Source organism: Parus major, chromosome 3, assembly GCF_001522545.3.
Source record: "Parus major isolate Abel chromosome 3, Parus_major1.1, whole genome shotgun sequence".
In the NCBI taxonomy this organism is placed as follows: domain Eukaryota; kingdom Metazoa; phylum Chordata; class Aves; order Passeriformes; family Paridae; genus Parus; species Parus major.
Genome location: NC_031770.1, coordinates 20,589,971 through 20,613,796, shown reverse-complemented (window position 1 = coordinate 20,613,796; position 23,826 = coordinate 20,589,971). Strand labels below are relative to the sequence as shown.

Below are 23,826 nucleotides of genomic sequence, written 5' to 3'. Positions count from 1 at the left end.
TGAATGCTAGAACAATTGCAGAAGCTGACAGCAGTTATTTTTTTTTTTTTATGTGAGGGCTTGTATATTTAAATGAAACATCACCTGTACCTTTAACACTTGTGATTGATAACTAAATTATTATAGGTCCAAATGTTGGAGCAAAAGGTGAAGCGATTGTCAGAAGAACTGAATTGCCAAAGACAAAATGCTGAGAGCACTCGTCAGTCTTTAGAGCAGAAAATAAAGGCCAAGGAAAAGGAATACCAACAGGTAAGGCAAGGAGAACTTTTTAACTTCCTGAGGAGATGAAATCACTTGGCTTAGAATACACATGATGTGCATCTGATTTTCTGTTAGTTGCAATCACATTTGACAGTGAGGTAAAAGTTGCAAAGGTAGTTGAAAAAATGGAAAACAAGCATTGCAATAGTGGGGAGGGGCTGTTGGAGAGGTGCAGGATTATTTTGGTATTCAGTGGACAATAGAGAACATGTCAAAGATGGAATGAGATGCAAATCCATAAGAAACTAGGCTCCATTTTTCATAAAATTATGTATATGTGAGCTCAAACTTAGTAACCAACTAAATTATTTCTGTGGAATTTGAGTTAATTTTGTATGCATTTCACACAGAAGGAAAAGAGTTTCTTTAGGATTATATCTCTATTCTAATTTTGGTTCATGCTCAGAAGATGTTAATATAGTCAATTAGCATTAAGTGTCTTTCATTTCCTTCATGCTAGCTCTTGCAGAGAGAAAAAGTGTAGCACTATCCGAGGAATTTTTATGGAATGAAGTTTTATTTAGAATCAACAGCATTAATACTGATTTGGATTAGGGCTAAACTCTTTGTATTTTTCTTTTTAAGCTTAATAATGTAATCAGTGTTAGGAAATCTAAGACACAGATTCAGAAGTGATATTGCTATTCCAGATGGGCATTTTAAGTTTGCTTTGGGGATTGAATATAAGGGTATTGCCCTGAGGAAGACTGTTTGTTGTGTCAAATGTTTAATCTGAAATCTTTTCTCTAAGGTATGTTCAAATAGATAAAATAATTGGCAGAGGAGTTTTGGTGGAGTAGCCAATAAACATTGCTCCTACCAGGACTCTTGAGTGAAAAAGTGATTTTACGAAGTCTGTTAGTCTAGATGCTATCTCAAGATCTAAAATTGATACTGAACCTTGCCTAAAGTGGTAAATTGGAGCAACTGATTTTTGGATTTGAATAGTTGTAGCATCATTGTGTTAATCAAAAGACAGGTTGAAGGCCTATGAACCTTCTGTCCTGATTTTTCCTTTTTTTAGTTAGCTGAAAAAAGGCCTTCGTAAGATTAATATGTAAGCCCACATGCTGCCACTCTTAAGTTGTTCAGCAAGGCCATTAATTGAGAAGCTCTTTTTTTTTCTGCAGTGGTTAGGATCTGTGAGCTGTTACAGGTTACTATAATGTTTTAATGTTCATTTATTTATAATATTAGTTTGTCAAGTTCTATTTAAAGGCTCTGTATTATGTCTTTTTGCCACAAATTTTATGCAATATTGTGGAAAAAAACAACCTTGTAGTATGGTAAGTAAGTAATAGCAGAGATGAACTTGTCTACTTGTACTGAAATGTAATTCTTATGTGAAATTGACCTTTAGTATGAAAAATTTTTACACTTATTTTCATTAGCTTTAGTTCCATTTTTTTCTCTTTCTGTGGCAGGAATTGTGTTACAGTAATTAAGTTCTTAAGCAGATGACATAAATTGGCTTAATGTCATTCTTCCCCATATATTGATTTTGCCTCATAAATTAAAGCTGGTTTTAAACTGTTGTTTGCTGTTTAAGACAAGTGTCCCTGAGCAGGCAGCACCTGCTGATAAAAATCTGTTGTTATTTCTGCAGTAATCAAAATAGAGACTTCTTGTGGTCATGTGTTTATTTTTTTGCTTCCCTGCCACTGTTTTCTAGGAACTCTCTTGTCAGCAGCATTCCTTGCAAACACTGGATCAGCAGTACAACCAGCTAAGAAGCAAACTGAATCAGGAGCTGCAGCAAGCCAAGAATGACTTCAATGTTCTGCAGGCAGAATTTGACAAAGTAGGTGTTTTTTAGCATTAAAAACCACTAAATACTAGAGTGGTATTTAGTTGTCTCAACAGCACTGCCTTAATTTAATTATATATAAAGCAAAGAAATTATTAATATGGCATCCTGTGTTAATGTTTTTACAATAAGTTTTTTCGTAAGAAATGGTAAATACAAAACATCTAATACAGTGTATTTATATGTGAATTCTAGGCTTTTAAAAGTTTATGGCTAGTCCACTTCTCATGGGGAAGGAGATGTAAATGCAGACAGTGCAGGTAAAATAAATCTGAGAAAGAAGGAGCTAGGGTGATCACAAGACACTTCATAAAAAAAAAAAAAGCCAAAACCAAACCCATGCAGAGGTATAGCTTGATGGTAGATCTACTGACCAACAGGTTGCCTCCCTTTGGAAAAACAGTCCTATTTTCATATATCCTGGCCATACACTCATCACGTGACTCTGAAGACAGCTGAGAAGAGATAAAAGAGCCAAGAAAATATTGTATTTAAATTAGTATATCTGTGTACAGAAACAAGTGTTTGCTATCACTTTAACTCCCTCAACTGGTTCTCCACAAAATCAGATGAGTTTCATGGCTTGTGTAAGGAAGAAGATCCAGTATGAAGGAGCTCTTCCACAGCTTTGGCAGCAGCTAGCTTTGAAAACACATTAGTTGTCACAAACTCCCAACTTTAAGTAGGTTAGAAAGCAGCACAAGCCTCAGGAGTGGGTTATCAGAAAAGAGGAATGTTTAAAAGCCTCCAAAAACCCTCGAGAGCATTTCTCAAGCAGCAGAGCTAACTGATTTTCTAAAAAGGGCCACAAGTTCTTGAAAGTTACATTGAGAAGCTGCATTTGCAGGCAGCCTGCACTGAAACATCATTTCTAAAACTGCCAACAGCTTTCTTGCAGGCTTGTTTTATTTTAGAAATATAGCTGTGGAACTACATTCAGTCAAAAGTTTTTATTGGAGGCTTCTTTATAATATGCATATTCTTTTGTATATGCTTACTGAAAAATTGATTTAATTGAGAGGACATTAAGTGCCTTTTACTTCCTTCTCAAATAAAGGTAATCTATTACTTGATGACCTTAGAATAGACTTTTTTTTTAAATCCTCTAGTGTAATTTCCTTCCTTTTTAATCTGGAGCGTTTTAGGACTCTTTCAAAAGAGTTAAAACCTGTTCATTTTTTATAAAATCAGTGTCACCAGAGCAGTAATTGCAGTTATGATCCTAACTTTCTGATTTACATAGCTTAGCAAAAAGGCAATTATATTCCAATCTCATTTCTATCCTGCAGATATAATTGTGGTAATGTAGCTGCAAGTTGGATGAATTAAGATTATTTCAGACAGTCTAGAAATGTGTGTATTTTAGAGATTTCCCATCTTTTTTGTCAAAAGAAAAGGAGTGGAAAGGCAATAAGCAACTTTTTCTCTAAACTACAGTAAAGCAACCCTTGGGTTCATGGTGGGATAAAATAGTTTCATTTTGTAACAGAATGTTGAGTTCAAGAATAGGAATTTAAAGAAAGAAGTTGTGCCTGTGATTACAATGTTGGTTTTCCAGGTAATGGCAGCAAAACAACGCTTGGAACATGACACCAGTGATCTCACCCAGAAGCTGTGCAGAGCAGAGCAGGCTCTGTCAGCAGCCCAAACTAAGGAAGCTGACCTCATAAGAAGCTTTCAGGTGAGCAATGCTGAGGAGTATTTGGCAGAATTAATGCTATAAATTAGCAATTTGTAAACACTTAATACTCTAGAACAATTGCTCACAATTGTGTTTTTCCCCATAAGCAGTCTTCAAACACTTTTGTGTTCATCCTAGTCATAATGAGGCCTTGCCTAACATCGTGCAAATTAGTGCAGTTTCTGGAGTTAGCTGTGTGGGGATTCATTGCTGTAATGCTGATGATATGGTTCTAGTTCATGTTGGACTTACTTTGAAAAAATTAAATTGTGTTTCAAAAGATTGTTGCTTTTGGTTCTGAAATAAAATTCAAATAGTAATAAAATGTGTGTTTGATTTTGAAAGTAAATTCTAGAATCATTGCTGCTTTGATTCATACTCTTAAAAACTCAGTGATTTTGTACAAATACTATATTCTCTTAAAAAAAAATACATCTCTTAGAATAAGACAGTCCAATAAATATACAGTGCTGGAAAAACTTTTTCCCAAATAAAGGTAAATTTAGAGAAGTTTCTGTATGCTGCCTAACTACCTTACTCACACACTCAGGAATCTTTTTCACTTTGAAGTCTTGTCTGTCTTCTCAGTAATGTTGTTTTGCTTTGGTAGCAACCAGACCAGCTACTCTTGAAATTGTTACAGTTTTGCCAGTAGAGACCTATCAATGCAAATTTCATCCTTTGTTTGGAGAATCAGCACTAAGTCGGAAAAACAGATGGATTCCTATGTAATCCGTGTCAGAGTTTGGTTTTGTTAAACATTCTCATTTTGCTTGTTACCAACTGTCATCAGCAGATATAAAATAACCTGGTGTAATCTCTGCCAAAAAATTACCATTAAAATTCTCTGCAAAAGTCTGAAGTAAAATAGTGAGTTTTGTTCAGATCATCACAAACATTTGTATGGGTTTAGTATATTGTGAAAATTTAGGTACATTCTTGCTGGTAGATTGCAATGTCTGACAACATTCCCAGTCATTGGAATGTGACTGTTGTTTGAATTGCACTTTGCATGGTTTTGGCCCAGCTGACTGGCTGTCTCTCATACTTTGACTTGTTGAGCAAGTCCAGAGGAGGCCACCAAGGAGATGATCAGAGGGATGGAGCACCTCTCCTACAAGGAAAGGCTGAGAGAATTTGGTTTGTTCAGTCTGGAGAAGAAAAGGCTTTGGAGTGACTTAACTGTGGCCTTCCAGCTCCTGAACGGAACCTACAAGAAAGATGGAGAATTACAGTACAAGGGGAAATGGTTTCACACTGACAGTGGGTAGGTTTAGATTAGACACTAGGAAAAAAATCTACACCCAGTCTAGCAAGGGAGGTCCCTGCCCATAGCAGGGAGGTTGGAACTAGATGACCTTTAAAGTCTCTTCCAACCCAGTGTGTGATTCTATGGATCTTGGGGATGTTTGCCCCAGATTGACGTAATTGGACCTTTCAGCCATTTTAATTCCTTAAATGTGTTTGTTTTTTTCTTTCCATAGATCACCCTAGGTTTTCTAATGAATGGCTTAGTTTAATTTGTGTACTTATATTGCATCTGTGCGTGCAGCTTTGAATGCAAGGGGTTTGGATGCATGGACTTCTTTGAAAATTTATTAAGATTGCTAGAAAACTTATTCATTGAAATTTATATGTGTGTGGTTTTTTTTTAACTGGGTAGGGAAGGCTGTGAGTAGAAGGGAAAGCAACTGTCAGCAACAGTGACAATTTCAATCATGTTCTCAGAGTAATTTGAGGGCTGTTGCAAAAACAACCCCTGCCACACTAGCAAGCTTTTAATTTTTGTCGTTCAGACCTTTCTCTTTCTTGAGCTTGGCTTTTGTGAATCAATGCCTATCTGCTAGTAGTAAATGGATGTATAATTGATGGTATGTTTCCATTTGGGTCATGCCTGTTCCATACCATCTGTTGTCCAGAGCACAGGATTTTGGAGAATATGGATGAATCTCTTTAAAAGAATTTTATTTAGTTTCTGGGGTGCAATGTAGTTACTACATAGTATTTTTTGGTGGTGGTAATAGTGTTTTGTTAGCTTGTTTGGAATTTTGTAAAATCAATTTATTTGAAAGAAAGTGCTGTTAATTGCAAAGCAACTATCTGAAAGTGTAAGCACTTCTAAATAAAATTTGACCAGTGTTGCCATGTTGTTGATATTCAGTGGAAAGAACTTGTCTCTATATGAGATGACAGGTGAAATCTACTTTTCTACACATTTCATGCTAATTTTGATGCCATTGCAGGGATTTGTTTACCGAGCTTCTTTGGGAAAGTAGCTTGACTTCATCAGCTCAGATTTTGTATAATCTGTCCTGTCCCATCTCTTTCTTTCTGTGTTAGGTCATGTGGAGCTGTTTGTTCTAGGCTAACAAGGAACATGCTGACTACATCAACTGGCAGCATCTCTCAGATGCTGTCAATTTGTTAAGAATAAAAAATTCAGCTTATGTTTCTGAACAGTGCTTAAGAATCCAGGCATAGATGCCCAAAGTCTTAACAGGATTTAATGGAATATCTCTGATTCAAATGAACTGAGTCCACTGATCTTTTCATTACAATTTACATAAAATATGGCCTAATTTGGTTTTGGTTTAGGAAGTGAAGAAGGAGAAAAATCTTTTGAACTGTCAACTTGAAAAGAAATTGCAAGATATCCACCAGCTTGAAGAAGAACTAAACATGATCAAGCAATATCTAAAGCAAAGCCAGAATTTTGCAGAAGAGATGAAAAGTGAGTTATGATTTTAAATTTATAGAACTCTTTCTTGTATGTTTCCTGCAATGCTGTAAATTTCATTGTGAATTAAGTAAAAAGTTTCTGCTGGGGATTAGGATTACTATTTTTTAAGAACATTGAGTTTGTTGTCAATGAAAAGGAGTTTTTGGTCTATGAACATGTACAGTTCCTGAAGGTATGCTGTTTTGAAAATAATCGAAGTGTACTGAACTTATCAGCAAATTTGTTTTCATAGAATCTATTTTAAACAGAAAACTTCTGTTTTACAGTTCTTTAGGGAAAGCTGACTGCATGTAGTGCCTGCTAGCCTAAAGTAATATAAATATCTTTCATCCAATGATATTACTTAAGAGTAATACTTTGCAGTAGAATGAGAATTGAAAATAGTAAAAGTAAATAGTAACACCCCATCTAGAAAGTTATCAGTAGATTTGCCAGTATTGACTGGCAAAGATTTGATGGTATTTTCTTCTACAGATAAAAATGCTGTTCAGGAAGTGGAGCTGAAGTTACTGGAAGAGAAACTGAAAAGGCAAGAGAGCTCTCTTTCACTGGAGAACCTGAAAAGAGCTTTAGATGACATGGAAAAGCAACAAGAGTCTGCCCGAGGTCTCCTCAAGGAAAAAGATAATCATATTAAAGAACAAGACTGTAAAATAAGTACAATGGAGGGAGAATCAGAAGCTTTGCAGAGACTCCTTGGATTAAAGCAGAGAGAATGTGAAGAATTGCAAAAAGAGTCTACGGTTCTTTCTCAATGGAAAAATGAAACTGATCATCTCATAAATAAACTTCAGTCTGAAAAGGAAGGTATGCTGTCTCATATCCATGACTTGGAGAGTTCCCTTCAAAGTCAGCAAAGCAAAAATCATGAGCATAGTGAGAAACTTAGGATGATGCAAACCGAAAGTGACAGGAAATCCACAGAGATTAGAGAACTTAAATATATGCTGGAATGTAAAAGTACAGAATTAGAAGAACAAAAAAAAGCTTTTGATGAACTTAAGCAGAAAGCAGAATGTTCTGATAAAAAGTACTGTAAAGAGATAGAAAATATGTCCTGTAAAATATTCCAGCTCACCAACCAAGTTGCTGAACTTGAAGAAAAGTTACAGCTGGCAGCAAGTCAAGGACTGCAAAGGGAGCAGTGCTATCACAACCTGCTTGGTGAATATAAAAAAATCTGTTGTCTTGTAAATGCAAAAGATACTTCAGAAATGACAGAAGATGGAGAAGTTAATTTAGAAAGCAGACAGGATAAGACTCAGTTAGATAATATACAATTTGCAGCAACTAATTCCAGCGGTGAGGATCACGGATGTGAAGGAGCTCTTCTAGAAATGGGAAAAACTAAGAATCTGTCCAATTTACAAGAGCAGATCTCTTTTCTTGAGAGTTCTTTAGTGGCACAAAAGCAGCTGAATTCAAATCAGCAGCAGCAGTATGAAGACTTACTGCAAATAAAGACTGAAACAGAACAAAAGTTATTTGCAGTAGAACAGATGCACAAAAACTTCATGACAGAAACCAAGCAGCACATCGGTAACTTGCAAGCGGATATTTCAGCACGTCAGGAATTAGTTGAAAAAACTTCAGCTATTCTTGAGAAAAAGGACATGCAGCTGCAAAGTCTGAATGAAAAGCTAGAAAACCAACAAGCTGAGCTTCAGGATTTAAAGATCAATAATAAATTGCTTGAGGATTCACTAAGCCAGCTGAAGCTCATGTCTGAAACATGGGATTCAGAGAAGAAGAACATGTCTTCAATGATTTGCTCATACAATAAAAAAATTGTTGAACTTACTGAAGAAAATACAGCCCTTAGGAATTTAAGCAGTGCTTTAAAGCAAGAGCAAATAACTTTACTGGAGGCAAATAAAACTATTTATGATAGTTTAAAGGAAAGAGAAGAAATTATTTCTGAAATGTCTGGAAAACATGAGGAGGAAAGACAGCGTATTGAATCAAGAACTGCAGAGATCAAAACAGAGCTTGAAGTTTTGCAGGCAAAGTATAAATCAGTAGAAGAAGAAAATGGAAAAATTATGAACATTCTGAGAGAGCAGACAATTGAACTAGATGAAAAGAAAGCAAAATTAGAACAAGAGAAACAGGTACTGAGTGAGAACAAAGATATCTTACATAAACTAATAGCCTCAGAAGAAATAAAAAAGGATTTGGTTCATGAACTTCAGCAGCTGCAGTCAGAATTTTCCAACATCCAACATGTGCCTTCTGTGGAGCTTGACTGTTTAAGCCAGGAAAGGTTAAATGCCAAGACAACACAAAATACACTTCAAGAGAAATGTGGCTTTGTATTTCAAGAGAAAGAGCAATTGGGGAAGGAATTAACATCAAAAAATGAACCTCTAACGTGCAATGTTAATTGTGAACAAAGACTCTGCTCAGAACAGCTGAGAAAATCGATGGAAGAAAAGGACATTGAGCTGAATAAATACCAGGTTAAACTTGAGCTTCTTCAAATGGATTTTGAGGATAGTGAACTCTCTCTAGAGAACTGCAGGTTAGAAGTGATGCAACTGGATACTGCTTTAAAAGGTATGGAAGTAGAACTTGAGAAAAGTGTGAGAGAAAAAGAGAGACTGAAGCAAGAACTACTGTCTATTAAAAAACTGAAAACTGCAGATTCTTCACTTATAGTATTAGAGGAAGATGGCCACTCATTGGATTATAATTATGGTGACATTTCCCAGGATTGTGGCAAAAGGGGAATAGATCGAAGTCCTTCATCAGTGTTGCTGGCATCCTCTTTGCAGGTAACAATAAACCAGCTGAGTGAGCTTGAGAAAATGTGTGAGAAGTTGCAGTGTGAAAACACTGCATTAGCCTCTGGATTCAAAGATGCAAAAACCACAGGTATTAATAAAGAGGAAGAGGAGAAAGATGATATAATGAATGCAGATAGCAATTTAAAAGCTGAGAAAGCTGTTCTTCCTGATGAACTTATGGATCAAAGTGACAACAGTGATCTGAAAATGTGTTCTGATAATAAGGAAATGTCCTTCATACTTAAAGAATGCAGTTCTTCTGACTACGAAGATTTAAAATTGACCAGCAAAGAAGTTAAGGTACACTTTGCTGAAGTGAGAGAGAAGCTTTTGACTTTCCAGAATGAACACCTAAAATTATATGAACAGCACTGTCATATGAGTTCAAAGATATGTGAACTGCAGTCTTGTATGGAAATGCTGAAAGCAGAAAATCCTTTGTTGTCAACAAGTCCGAGCAATGCTCATGTAGATTCTGTGCAAGTGTCACTGTCATCCAGCCAAGATGACACGCTGCCTAAACTAGATGAAACTAAGGCCAGGGATTCTTCCTCAGACCTTTCTGTAAATCCCTGTTTGTTAGAAGTAAGTGATGTGGTTGATTCTCGTAACAGTGGTCCATGCAAATGGACAGAGGAAATGAATCAGACAGACAGTTCTGTAGAAGTAATTTCAGAGGATGCAACAGAAGTTTTGATTGAAAAGTATCATAATGATCACAATTTGGAGTCTGTTAGAGAGCTTGGGAGTATTACTCCAAGAAAATCTAACCTTGAAAATAGAATTGAAGAACTTCAGATTCTCTGTCAGACATATGAGAAGGCCATCAAAGTGCTTGAAGATCAGTTTCGTGTTCAAGAGAATATGAAAAATGAGGAAATACAAGAACTGAAAGAAGTTATACTTTCTGAAAGGAAAGAAATAGATAATCTCAAACAGCAAAATCTATCTGAAAAGGAAGAATGGCAGCAGAAGCTGAAAAATGTGACTATGGACATGGAGTGCAAACTGGCAGCAGAAAGAAAACAAACTGAGAATCTCTCTTTGGAGCTGGAAGCAGCAAGACTCCAACTACAGGTCCTTGATTTAAGTTCTCATTCACTCCTGTTCACAGATACTGAAAATGTAAGTAATTGCTGTTGTGCAAATGAGTTTTATGTAAGTCCTTTCATTTGTGGTCACCCAAATAGAATTTTTTGCAGCAAAATCTATTTAAAATTGTGCCCCGCAGAAGCAGTACTATTATTTGGAGAAAGATGAAAAATAATCCATACTCAAGCAGTAATCTTCATCCTTTAGTTATATTAACAATAGTTCACTTTGTCACGTAGACACCTATTTTCCCAAAATACAGAAGGATGTGGTATCTTGGCACATAGTCTATTAGCATATTTATCTGAAATTTCTCCCTCAATACATTTAAAACCTTTTGGCCAAAGATGATAAATAACTGTCAATCCTTTCTGTAAGAAAGGAGACTGTGAAGTAGGGAGGGATGGTATCTATTTATTTTGCATAAGAGCAGGAGCTTTAGTAGTTTAAGGAAAGTTTTAAAACTTACCTTATTTTTTCTTATATGCATTCTTCCCTCCTTTTTCGTAATTGATTTATTCTTATTCCTTGCAGAACATAGAACAAGAAAACAATAGTCCTTATAAATTGAGAGTGTCTGTTGAAAACTCAGCTCTGAAAAACAGTCATCTTAAAATAATTCCCATTGAGAAAATGTCTGGAGGAGATGCCTCTGTGTGTGAAAATGAAACTGAGACTGCTGAAGCAAGATTAATGGAAGATTACACTGAAAAAATTTCTGGAGAACAGGAGTGTAAAAATACATCAGGAAAAAGAACCAGCTCCTCCAACCATGCCAGTGCATTGTCATTTTCCAGTAGTAGGATTTTGCGTGCTGGGTATTTCTGTGAAAATCAAATAACAGCTGAAATACTTCAGGAAGAGGCAAAACAACAGACTGCTGAAAATTTGAAGCTGATCTATGAGATAGAAAAAACCCCAAACCATGTTGATTTAAAAATACAAGCTGAGCAATCAAACTCAGAGATGAACTTCCAGGAGGTACAAACAATTTCAAATAGCTCAGCTTTTGCAGAACTGGTGGAAGCTACTGTAGCCGTTAAGGAAGAAAACTCTAGCATAAAGGAAAAACACAGATCAGTTTCTATCAATAAGCAGGAGTTATCTCTTCAAGTAGTCTCACTAGAAAAAGAACCTGAGAACCTTAAGTCTGAGCTAGAGATATGTAAAGTTAGATTGTTTAATTCATCAGACATGTTTGATGATGTAGAAATGGCCAAGAGAGCTGGTCAGGAGCAATTTCTTGCAGCTGAAAATGAAGGGGGGAGTCCAAAATCTGAGCAAGTTAATATTGAGAACCATGCCTTGTTCATAGAGCATGACATTGAAATGCTTCAGGCAAAATGTCAGCAATTAGAAAGGGAGAAGGAAGTTAATCTGAAAACTATTTCTAGCTTTCAAGAGCACCTTGCTTCAGTCACAGCTGAGAGAAACTATATTAGCCAAGAACTGACTATTTTGTCTGAAAGCAAAAAAGAGTTGGATGAGAAGTATCAGCAGCTACAAGAGAAATTAAAAGAATTAGAGTTAACTAAAATGGATTCTACGGGATTCATTAGAAGGTTAGAGGATGAAGTGAGGACACAAGCAAATCTGCTTGACGCTGCAAAATCTGATGCAAATCAATTATCCAATGAAAAAGACTGTCTTCTTCAGAAGCTGCAAAGTTTAGAAAATGATGCTGTATCTTTCACCTTAGAGAAAGAAAAATTCCAGAATGAAGCAGCAGATTCAAAGAAAGAAAAAGAGCTGATTGCAAGAGAGTTGGGAATGATGCAGCATAAATTAGATTCGTCAGAAATGAAAAATTCAAAGCTTTCCAAATCTTTGGAAGGCTTGTTAATGGAAAAAAAAGAACTTGCTGCAAGACTCAGCGCTGCACAGAAAGAAGCAGACCAACTGCGATGTGGAATTGAGAAGCTGAAAATAAAAATTGAGTCTGATGAGAAGAAAAAATGTCACATTGCTGAAAAGCTGAGAGACAATGAACGGAAAGCTGACTCCCTTCAGGATAAAATAGAGAGGCTTGAAAGGGAATTGGAGATATCAGAGAAAAATCTAGAAGATACAGTTATTGAGTTGGAGACTGCCAAAGCAGAGGCAGAAACATTAGCAACGGAGATGGAAGAGATGACTGAAAAGCTGAAATGTTCCAACTTACAAATTGATGTCCTCACCTCACAAAAAGAGTGTTTGGCTAACGATTTAAAAGCAATGCAAGAAAGATTCCTTGATCTAGAGTCTTCAAATTTGACTACAGCAAAACAGTTGGGAGAAAAGGAGGAAGAAAAGATACAAATCAAAGATGAGTTTGAAAATACTGTGGCATTGCTGAGATCTGAGCTCAAATATATGAGTGAGAAATTAGAGTTTTCATGCAAGAAGGAAGCAGATGCTAGAGCAAAAGAGCAAGTCTTGATTAATCAGGTGGCTCATCTTGAGCAAGATAAAATAATGCTGATACAGGAATGTCAGGAAATAAAAAATGAAAACATCAAACTGGATCAAGCAAGGGAAGTACTTGTTCAAGAATTGATGGATTGTAAACAAAAACTCGATGAAAAGGTGCAGGAAAATGGTGCTCTTGAAAATCAGGTGAAAGAAACAGAGGCGCTATCTTTGCAGCTGTCTCACATGCAGCATGAACTTGAATGCTGGCACCAGGAAAAAGAGAGGCTGCAGAACTTGATTGCTGAGTTGAAGCTGAAGGAGCAACATTTTCCTGACGGTGAAACCTCTCCGGATATCCTGAATGTTCTAAAAATGTCTTATAAGGACCTTGAGAAGGAACTGGAATCTACACTTTGTGAAAAGAACACTCTATGTAAAAAGGTAATATCATTTCCATTAGGGTAGAGTTCCCTTTGTAGGAGTGACGATAAAGTGTCTTCCAGGTTTACCACTTCCTCTAATAAATTAAATCTTAAAATAATTTTAACCTCAGACTTTTGCAGGAAACATCCTATTTTTAAAATTATGTTTTCTGTGCAATCATGAATTTTCATTGAAATTACAGAGCTGGAAAGCAGGGCATTGTTTTGCATAGGATGAGTGAGAAGGTAGCTTGAAAGTAGACATAGAAGTTTAAGCAATCAAATAATGCAGGATAGTTTCCTCTTTCCTGTAGATGAAAAAGAGGAAGAACAAATTGGTATTGGGTGGCTGAGTTTTTGTATCAAGAATAAATACTTTGGAAGCTCCAAAGAAAGTGAAGCAACAATAGTGTACTTGTCATGTGAAAATATCATTACCCCGTTGAGACTCTTGCTTAAAACTTGACCAACTATGGGAATAAAATAATCCATCTTAAAAATTGCTTGATACCCATAAGTACATTCTTTGGAGGTCATGACACATGTATTAAAAATAATTCTGGAAAATTTCATTTCAGGTAAATGAACTGACTGAAAGTCAAATTGAACTGCAAGCCAAGCTAAATAATACTGATCAGAAGATTGCCAAATTGCTGGAAGAAAGAAATAAGCTTGCTGAAGAAATGCAACATGTTCAAGAGTATTCAGAAAAGAACAAAGTAAGTTACTCCATCTGCAGTATTCTTGTGTAGAGGGCCAGATGCTCAAGTACAGTACATGGGTGGAGTCTGGTCAAGAGAGTCTGTGATAATATACAGTATTAGAGGTTATTGCTTCCAAATTTCAAAAAATCCAATGTTCTCTTCTGAGATAAAATGATTGCTTGATAGTTTTCCCCTCTTCCTTCCATCTAAACTATGTTTTCTTGGCATAAAGGCCACTGCTGGTTATCTAGACATTTTTCAGTGTAGAGAAATTCTCTACTTCAGGCTTTCAGTCATCAGACTGAGGAGGTCAGATAAGAAATAACACATATTTCAAAACTACTTTTAGTGTTTCAGTAGTGCTAAAGTAATTCAGGACAAACTCAAGGAAGAAACAGTTTTGGAGCCTTTATTTTTAATTTGTTTTCATTTAATTCTAAGAGGCTATTTTATCATTTAGACAATTTGTCTAATAATATTGTGAACAATATTATGTCTTCAATTTATGTGGTCATCTGACCTACTAACTTTATTTACAAAATTCTATAACCAGGGCCTTGTTTCTATTGTGGCATTGAGGATTTTGAGTGGCAAAAGAACAGAGATTTCTGCAACTTTCAGAAATCCTAAATGGAAATACAGGCCAGCTGTCCAACACCTAGCAATAAAAGTAGATGAAAATGAAAATTCTTAGAAAGTTTTGTCATCTTAAAGAGGGTGAGAAAAATGACCCTTAATCTCTCAAGTTACTCTCAGATGGAAAAATGTTTGAAGATGTTAAGCTTTGATTTTGGCCGTGTTGCTTGATTTAACATAACACTCTTGGCAAATTTGCACTTGTTTTCTTTTATGCAAACCTTCCTTTGCCTCCTGTCCTACTTTTGTATTCAGATATTCTTTTCTTTGATTACAGTGTGTTTAGCCACTGTTAAGTATCTTTTTTCTTACCAAATTGTTTTTGAAAATTCAAAGATGTTTCAGATTTAAGCAGTTTAATCTCTTTCTCCATTGAGATAATTCCAAATACTAAAGAATGTACTATTACTATTTACAGATTCAGCTGCATCTAACAACTTCAGAAAAAAATGAACTGGCCAGGAGTTTGGAGATGGTCCAGAATCAACTACAAGAAAAAGAAGATGAAATTAAAAGAGAAATATCAGAATACAAAGACAGACTACTTCAAGCAGAGAAAGAGCATCAGGATGCTCTCACAGAAGCAAACCGAAAGGTAAATCTGAAAATAGGAAGAGTAGTGCTGTGAGTTTTTAATTCAGTTCTATGTATTTTACAAAATTTTGCTGATCCTATTGCAAAAGAATTTATCTTTGTTAATATTTCCAAAATCTACATATACTTATCTTGCAACTCAGTAAGTATTAAATTAACTTTTTTTCCACATAGCAAGCACTAAAAAGTAAATTTATCTCACAACTCACTAAGCATTTAATCTATATAAAAAATCACTGTGACTGTTGTGGTAGGAAGAGGGAGGAAAGTTTAACCAGTTCAAGATACAAGGGCAAATTTGTTGGAAATACATTTTTCAGATGTACTATATGCAAAGAGCCATCAACTTTTATGCAGAAATGTCTGTGAACTTAAGGCAAATAGAACACAGGCAAATAACTTACTATAATTACTATAATTGTTTCTTAATAATTTTCATTCTTATTAATATAAAGTAGATGTAACACCAAGTTATAGTGAAATATAAGGGTTTTCTTCTGACAGACTTCTTAGAGGCAAGATTCTAATATTCAAAATATATACTTGAGACAAATTGCCCTTTCAATTTTAAACTCCTCAAAACATAACTATTGAATTTGCTGTGGAATTTCTGTGGGTTTGTGATATGCTGTTAGGTACATCTTTAAAATACACCTCAGTGTCCTTTTTGGTATTATAGTAATTAGGCACATTTTCTTTTTCTAGAATGAAGTAGAAATTGAGGCCTGTCATGAGAAGATTAGTTCACTGGAGCACATTATCAGCTCACAAAAATTAGAAATTGAGCATTTGAAGTCAAATAAAGAACAGTTAAATAATTCCCTAGAAGAAGCTAATCAAGCCTTAGGAGAACTCCTAAAAACTAAGGTAAGAAAAAACCCTATGTATGACCAATTCCATGGGATTCCAGGCACTGTGTAGTAATATAAACATAGGACTGGGGACCAGTGCTCCAGAACTTTGGCTTGACTTTGGTACAGCCTTCATTTCACTAAAGAGAACACAGAGCATGGAAAAAACATTGTTACTATTGATGTATATTAGAAAAATTCTGTTCTGTGTGTCGTGACTGAGATCACCTAGAATTGGTTTCTGTGACCCTAAACACAGCAGTCTATTGACTACAGTGAACATTACAGCTGAGTTAAAACGTGGTTAGAATTCACTCAAAGAGACTTTGCAGTTCCTCTATTTTCTGTTTGTGAATTACTTTGATGGTAAAATGTACCATGGTCTATGCCTAAGCATCAATCTTGATAGATTGCTTTTTAGTCAGCTTTTTCAGTTCCATTTTATATGGAATTCTCATTAGAGCTATTAACTAGTGTAATTCTCTGACAGAATTGTTCACAGGGATGGTGGAATATGAGCTCCACTTGCTGTGAGCTACTGATAACCTGGAACAGTTCTTCATGTCCTTGGTTTGCTATTTAGTAGCACAGGTGAAGCTTCACTGTAAATATACTATACTTCTGTACCAATAATCCTATCCCTGCATTTTCTTGTTTTTTGGGTGGTTTTGGTGGTTTTGGGTTCTGCTTTAGTCTGTGATTGATTTCTGGCTCCAACTCCGTACTTCAGCTTCAGGAATTAGTGTATCTCTAAATGCACTCTTGAAGAAACAGTCAATTCAATTTACATGCAAGTAAACACTGAATTACAATATGCTCATCTTGTTCAACAGTTCTTTATTCTTAGGGCCCTCCACTGTGGTGTTAATTTGGTTAATAAGAGCAGTCCAAGGATAAAGTCCTGTGGGATGTGTGCCAGAAAACAGTACCCATGGTAGTGTCAATGTAGCAGAGAAGGCTCCTACCTGTGCTCATTGTGTGGTATTTGCTCACAGGTTGGTACCAGACCAATGGGACAATAAAAGGTTCAGGCTGGACATTTTGAAGAATTTGTTTGCTATAGGAAACAGTGTAAAGCACTGGAAGGGGGCTGCCCAGGGAAGTGGTGGAGTCACCACCCCTGGAAGTGTTCAGGGAACAGCTCTGGGTGGCCCTTAGTGCTATGGGTTAGTTGATATGGCGGTGTTTGGTCAAAGGTTGGATTCAATGATCTCGGAGGTCTTTTCCAGCTTCAGTGATTCTATTACTCCTTTTGATATTATAATGTTTAAAAGGAGGAATTATGTTTCTGGTGAAATAACTAAATTTCTTATTTTTTAGGCTGATAATAGTGACATTATAATTCAGCTGAAGAAGGAAAATGAATATGCCCACAGTAAAGTGCAGATGTGGATGAAATCCTGTAAGCAGCTGGAACAGGAAAAGGAAATGTTGCAGAAACAACTAGCTGAACATGATGAGCTGCTAAAGAAGGAAAATCTGACTATGGCAAAGCATAATAAAGAAGGTAACTGAATCTAGATTGTCTTAATGCTTTCTTAGTGCTACGTTAATCTGTAAAACTTTCTTGTTCCCTAAAATGTCCATTTGCATATGCAGCTCTAGTACAGAGCTTGATTCTTAACTAGAATAAAAAATTACAAGTGCAAATGTCAAACACTTTCAAAATCTAGCTAATCTTTTTTTCTCTTAAAGTTGTTGTTTCTCTTCTCAGAAACAACACTAGATTTTGAATAAATATATTAAATTTTCCATTTTTGATGTTAAAAGTGACTTAAGAAAAGAGATTTTTCTTAAGTTTTGTGTGCAAGTTCTTACATCATTTTCCAGCAAGCTTTTCCTTCTTACTCTCATTCTTTGTTCTTAATATTTTAGCTAATCTCAGGAGATATACTGTATTGTAAATGATACTTAAAGTAAGTTGAGGGTGAAAATGGAGTGTTCAGAAGTTACAAAATGAAAGGTTAAATGTTTCCCCATGCACTGGTCAAGGATTCTTTTTAAAATTTGCATATTTGTTCTCTATTTACAGAGACATTGTTATGCCTGTCACATTACTGAATTTGTTGCACAGTCACTTTTTTATAGTTGCACTGTTACAGAACATGTGTAATTAAAAGATAAATTCCAATATATGTATCTTTTATTATGTCAGCTATATGAATAATCATGTTTTTCTTTGAAAGATGCTGATGATAATGCCATTACGGAAGAAATTAAATTAAAATTAGAAGAATTGCAGGAATCTACAGAAGTGAAGACCAGAGAAGCAAATGAGAACTTGGAGAAATACTGCTCTCTAATTGTTAAATATCATAAACTAGAGGAAGCAAATGAGATGCTAAAAACGCAAGTCAGTTTGTTGAGTACTCAGCTGAAACAGCAAGCGAGTGATGCTGTCAGCACTCCTTTGTTGAATTCAGAGAAGTCATTAACACAGAAAAGCAAACACTCTGTCAAAGAGAGGAGGTCAGATGAAGAAACCACTAAGCTTTCAAGTAAAAGGCAGAGATGTGAAGACAGCAGGAAAGATGATGGAGAACCAAGATCTCCTGCTCCAGAGACTTCGTTGAAAAAGAAGAGGAAGTGTGGTAGTTCTCTAAACCTGCAGGGTCGGGACAACACCAACTGTGAGGTGGATGGGCTTCCAGAAATAGTGCAGAAAGGTATTTGTAAAGACAAATGTTCTCTGAGCACAACAGGTGTGCTTTTCTCTTGTTTTGTTGAATCGCTTTCAAGTCTGCCTAGCTGGTGACTCTGCAAACATTTTTGGTGACAGACAGTGATGGAAAGTGAAAGGAGTCAATGAGAGATGCGGCAGTTGGTGCCAAGTTAGCTTTTCTGGAGCACTGGTGTTAGACCAGCAGAACACATTTCTGCTGGATTAATAACTCCCATTCTGCTAAGAGTTAAATGGTCATGGCTGTCTCCTGTGCTCCCATCACCTCACTCACAGATGTAGTGTGCAGTGAGGCAACTGGAGACCAGAAACTGGGGAGGAGTGGTGTGTGAAGGGAAGCCTAAGTGTGTTCCCCAGGTGTTTGCTTATTTGTGTGCTTTTATTTCTTTCAGCACCAATAATTAAAAGTGTGCTAATGTGCAAAACATTAAATCAACTAAAATTCCCCAAGTTGAAACTGTCTTGCCCACAGCAGTAGTACCTTAATATCTTCTTCACTTTCCATCTGCTATGAATACCATGAAATTAGGTAGCCTGGTATTCCATATAAGGGCTTGCTGCAGCAGATGGTAACTGAGAAGACTGCACAAATCAGCACTTGAAAAATATCTTGTAAGTTCAACTGCCTTTTTAGTTTCCCTTTATAATAGATGTAATTGCCATCATTAAAGGACAACCCACAGGGATACTGAGTAGCCTCAACTTAGGTGGTTACTCTTAGAAGTCAGTATTTCTAAGGAAAACATTATTTGCATTTCACTTTCTTACAAGCATTAGTATATCTTCTAAAAATAGCCCTCTTTTGAGGACATATGTGCCAGTTCATATTTGACTTTTAGGCTAGATAAACAGTCTATAACTAAGTAGTTCTACACAGAGAAAAGTATTAAAAATCAAGAGCATCATATCATGGTATCATGAATTAACCAGTACTGGCTTTCAGTTTGAAATTACTCTCCACATCATAATGTACCTGTAAAGAAAAAGAACAAATACTTGATTTTTTTTTCCTATAGAATTGCTCTTGGAATTCAACAGTTCTTCTGTGATGCCCAAGTTTTGCATTTCAGTTTTGGAATATGCAAGATCTATTCAGCAATCTTTGTTCCGTTTTCTCCAATGGAACAGATGATTTATTTCAATCAGCTATTTTACTCCTATTGTGGAAAAAGAAATCCATTTGAGGAAGTGTGATTGCTTTAGCTGGTTTTTATAGAAGCTGTTTATTTTTCAGGATTTGCTGACATTCCCAGTGGCAAGGTCAGCCCTTACATTTTACGTAGAACAACGCTGCACCTCAGATCCAGTCCCAATCCAGCTTCCTCAAGTGAGAAAAAGCCTTTGCCTACACAGGACTCACAGAAGTGCAGACCAGGCCATCTTGGTGAGAGTTACTGTTCGACACCTGGTGGCAGCAAACCACAAAAGGTAACCTGGAAAAATTTCATCTGGGTATGAAAGTCGTGGGGAAGACGTACTGCATTGACTAAATGTATTCATCTTGCCAAGTAGCTTCGAGGACATATCGTTCTTTATGTTCCTCAACAATATAGTGCAGAGAAAATCATAAATACTGAATGACTGAAACATGACATAGCTCTTGACCATAATAGTGATCTGCAAATTGTTCACTGTGAGCTCATGGAACAACCAGTGAGAAATGTAAATTCAATACAAGTATATTTTCTATTTCTTATAATGGATATTAAAGAGCAGATACTCCTTATACTGTGGTTTCTGAGGTTGCAGAGAAACTAACCACCTAAAGGACTAACCTCTGGGAGTTTTTGCTCGAAGTTTTCTGCAAACAGGTTTTCTTGGAATTTATAGAATAACTACAGGTATTTGAGAGGCTATTAAACATGTAAATAGGGAACATTTGGATGATAAAGAATGGGTTGTGTTGGAAGGGACCTTAAAGATCAGCTAATTCCAACCTCCCTGCCAGACCAGGGGCACCTTCCACTAGACCAGCTTGCTAATGCTTACCAGACTTTGATTTTATCAAAACAAATAAATACTACACAATTATGTTTTGAAAGTGGACTCTTATTAAAAAAAAAATTAGTAACTGAAGTTTACATTAACTTTGTGTTTTCAGTAATAGACACATTGCTGAATGTTTAACAGTACATCAGAGCAATATGTTCTAAGATGAGGCAAATGCTTTGCAGATTATAGAAAGATGTTCCAGCTTTAGGACAGCAATAAACCTTTTGTTGTCCAAAACCTCCTCCAAAGTTTGTAAACATGTTATCTCAACTTGAGCAGTAAGAGAATAGTTATTGGTAGCTCTTTGTATGAGGGCTACATGGAAATATTCACTTATCACAGTATCACTATCACAGTAGATAAAAATCCTTCCAGTTTGCCAGGTTGCACAAAAGTATTCTCTTGACAATCGGCAGAATTTGCACATAGCTTTTCGGTTTTTTTCTTTTTTTCTTTCCTTTTTTTTTAAAATCCAGTTAGTTTGTATTAGCACATAAAGTATATTATAAAGATACCAAAAGTACAGGCAAATGCCACATAGTTTAGTGGATGTATAGCTTTTGAGGCCAGGAAGCACCATTGGGCAGACAAATCAGATCAGACTCATAATTTTTTGTAGCTACAGCAATAGGAAATCGGTGTTTTGCAGTGAGAGTGAATACACTGAATTTGTGTTTGTTGTTTCAAGGGATAATTAACCCACTTGCCAAGAGTTGCTGCTTCATACAGACATTGCCTGGAGTTCTGTGTTTTCTTAGTTTCATTAAGTGATGCCAATAAATTTTATTTATATTCCTTTGTCTGTTTCCCTATAACCTTAGAAACAAATGGTGTTGCTTGTAAAGAATCTGAGCGAAAAAGAAAGGAAGCCTCGATCACAGAAAGTTGTGTAGTAATCACCTGCCAGCATGGTGTAAACTTGTTGTAAACTCTTGCTGACCATAGTCAGGGTTATAGCAAATAACAATTAATCTGTAATAATATTGTCTAATTTAACTGGAGGAGGGATTTCCCAAACATTCCTCCTGTTTTTTCAACCTTGTATTGTCTAGGTCCAAGGACAGGCTACTCCTCACTTACAACTAGATCACAATAATTAAGATTTCAGTGTTGGTTTTGTTCCCCTCAAGTGTAAATATACAAAAGTCATCAGTTCCAGGAATTTGTGCCCTTCTCTCTTGGACACTTCTGATATGTGTGTTGGTTTCATTTCAAGATGATGTACATCTGGGAATTTCTGGAGGAATTGCTCATATTGTTTCATCAGTTGTTGAAACCATTAAAACATATTGTTTCATGCTTTATATTAATACAGTAAATGGTGTGTCTTGTTTTAAAAGTGAAATAAACCTTGTTTCCTTCTCTTTGACAGGTACTTGTATCTACTTTATTTCAAATACCAGTTTCAAACTGTTGCAGATTTCTCAATGTGTTTAAAAAGTGCCTGTCATGTTCATATGCAAATTTATTCACTTTTCTATGTGAATTTAATGTAGAATTTAAATTGAGTGCTTTGACTGCACATCGGTCAAAATGAGAAAGCAGTGGTTTCTGCCCAGATGTCAGCAAAAAAAGTGACACCTATGCTTTTAAGTTTGCAGAATATGTACAGGAAAAATTAAATACAGCTCTTGGTGCACACCACCAGGTACTTTAGTAAACAGCTTAAGAGTACTGTCTGTTCCTTGTGTAGCTTTTTTTCTGCTCCTGGAAAATAGCTTGCCAGCAGTGTAGCAGATATTTCATCTCATACCACAACAAAGCAAGGGTTATCAAGCCTCACTCTGTTGTGTACTCAGAGTGATAAGTGCCTTAAACATGTTTTTCTGCTTTCAATATGTCTGTCTTTTGCAAATTCTCAATATTTAGTCTTTTCAGAAGTCTTTCAACCCAAGGCAGAAAGCTAATATGGTTTTCCATTACCAGTAAACAAGGATGTTTTTGTTTGTGTTACAGGAAAATGATGAGCAGCAGTCCCAAGCTTTTCCACCAATGAGTTCTACATCAAGGTCAACACTTTGCCTGCATAAACAATCGCCAAAACCTCTCTCTGATAATACTAGGGAGAGTCACACGATGCACAAAGCAAAAAATTTCCTAAATGAGCAAAGATTATCTGAGCAAAATGAGCAAAAAGAAAATTGTAAGGTACAGTAAATCTGACTTAGTAACTACTCAGAATACCTGAATTCTGAATTCTGAAAAAAAATTCTGAATACTCAGAAAACCAGTTTGTAAAATAAATGTAAGAACTATATGGAGGGTACCATTTTCTCTTCTCCAATGAATAACAATATATGGATTTTGCAGAGCATTTGTGAATATTTACTAATGCCAGTAGTCAGTCAAACTGGTGAAATAATGTCAACAGATATAATTGATCTTTTTATAGAATCACAGAATCTGATAGTTTGGAAAAGACCTTTGAGGTCCATTGAGTCCCACCTATGACCTAACCTCATTTTGTTAACCAGACCATGGCACAGAGTGCTACATCCAGTCTTTTCTTAAACACCTCCAGAAATGGTGATACTACCACCTCCCCCTGGGCAGCCCATTCTGATGTCCTATTACTCTGTAAAGAACTTTTTCCTAATGTCCAGCCTAAACCTCCCTGGTGCAGCTTCTATCTGTATCCTTTTGGCCTATTGCTGGTTAACTGAGAGAAAGGACCAACCCCCACCTGGCTCCAACCTCCTTTTAGATGTAATTGTAGAATTTTCTGTAAATACTTTCTAAATCTGTAAAAAAAAATAAACCATAGAAAAAGTGGCTGTATGGCACCATGTAGTTAATTGTTGTCATTTTTATTGTGTACCAATGATTGATTTACAAATGGAAAATAAACTCACCTAAGTATCTAAAAAGCCTAGTTTTTAGGAAAAATGTGGCAAACACTATTGGATGATTCAAAATGAAGCAGTGACTTACTTTCTAGGTGCAAGACAAAAATACAGAACTAGACAGAAAATGCGGCCAGTACACGGGTCTACTGTCCTGTGTGTTGGTATCCCTTCTTCCTGATGGTGGAAATAGGGGTGAGGCATGATTCAAACAAAGCCAAAGAGGACTGTCTTGTTTCCCTGAAATGAAGCATCTGACAATGTACTTCCCTAGCTGAAGGTCATATGTTGATCTTGACATCTGCCCAATGGCCCTTGGCAAAATCCTCAGCAAGATGCAGGG

At 36.1% G+C, this 23,826-nt stretch overlaps 1 protein-coding gene across 1 annotated transcript in view; it reads left to right on the top strand.

Annotated features, from left to right (window-relative positions):
* CENPF (centromere protein F) overlaps positions 1–23,507 on the top strand; it is a 35,393-nt gene extending 11,886 nt beyond the window's left edge. Inside the window, exons 8-20 of the mRNA XM_015622883.1 lie at positions 127–252; positions 1,937–2,065; positions 3,630–3,752; positions 6,348–6,483; positions 6,967–10,403; positions 10,905–13,202; positions 13,762–13,902; positions 14,942–15,118; positions 15,823–15,984; positions 17,289–17,475; positions 18,155–18,634; positions 19,883–20,076; positions 22,597–23,507. Of these exons, the coding sequence (XP_015478369.1) occupies positions 127–252; positions 1,937–2,065; positions 3,630–3,752; positions 6,348–6,483; positions 6,967–10,403; positions 10,905–13,202; positions 13,762–13,902; positions 14,942–15,118; positions 15,823–15,984; positions 17,289–17,475; positions 18,155–18,634; positions 19,883–20,076; positions 22,597–22,797 (7,791 nt within the window). The 3' untranslated portion in view covers positions 22,798–23,507. The remainder of the gene's footprint in view (positions 1–126; positions 253–1,936; positions 2,066–3,629; positions 3,753–6,347; positions 6,484–6,966; positions 10,404–10,904; positions 13,203–13,761; positions 13,903–14,941; positions 15,119–15,822; positions 15,985–17,288; positions 17,476–18,154; positions 18,635–19,882; positions 20,077–22,596) is intronic.
* The last annotated feature ends 319 nt before the right edge of the window (positions 23,508–23,826 follow it).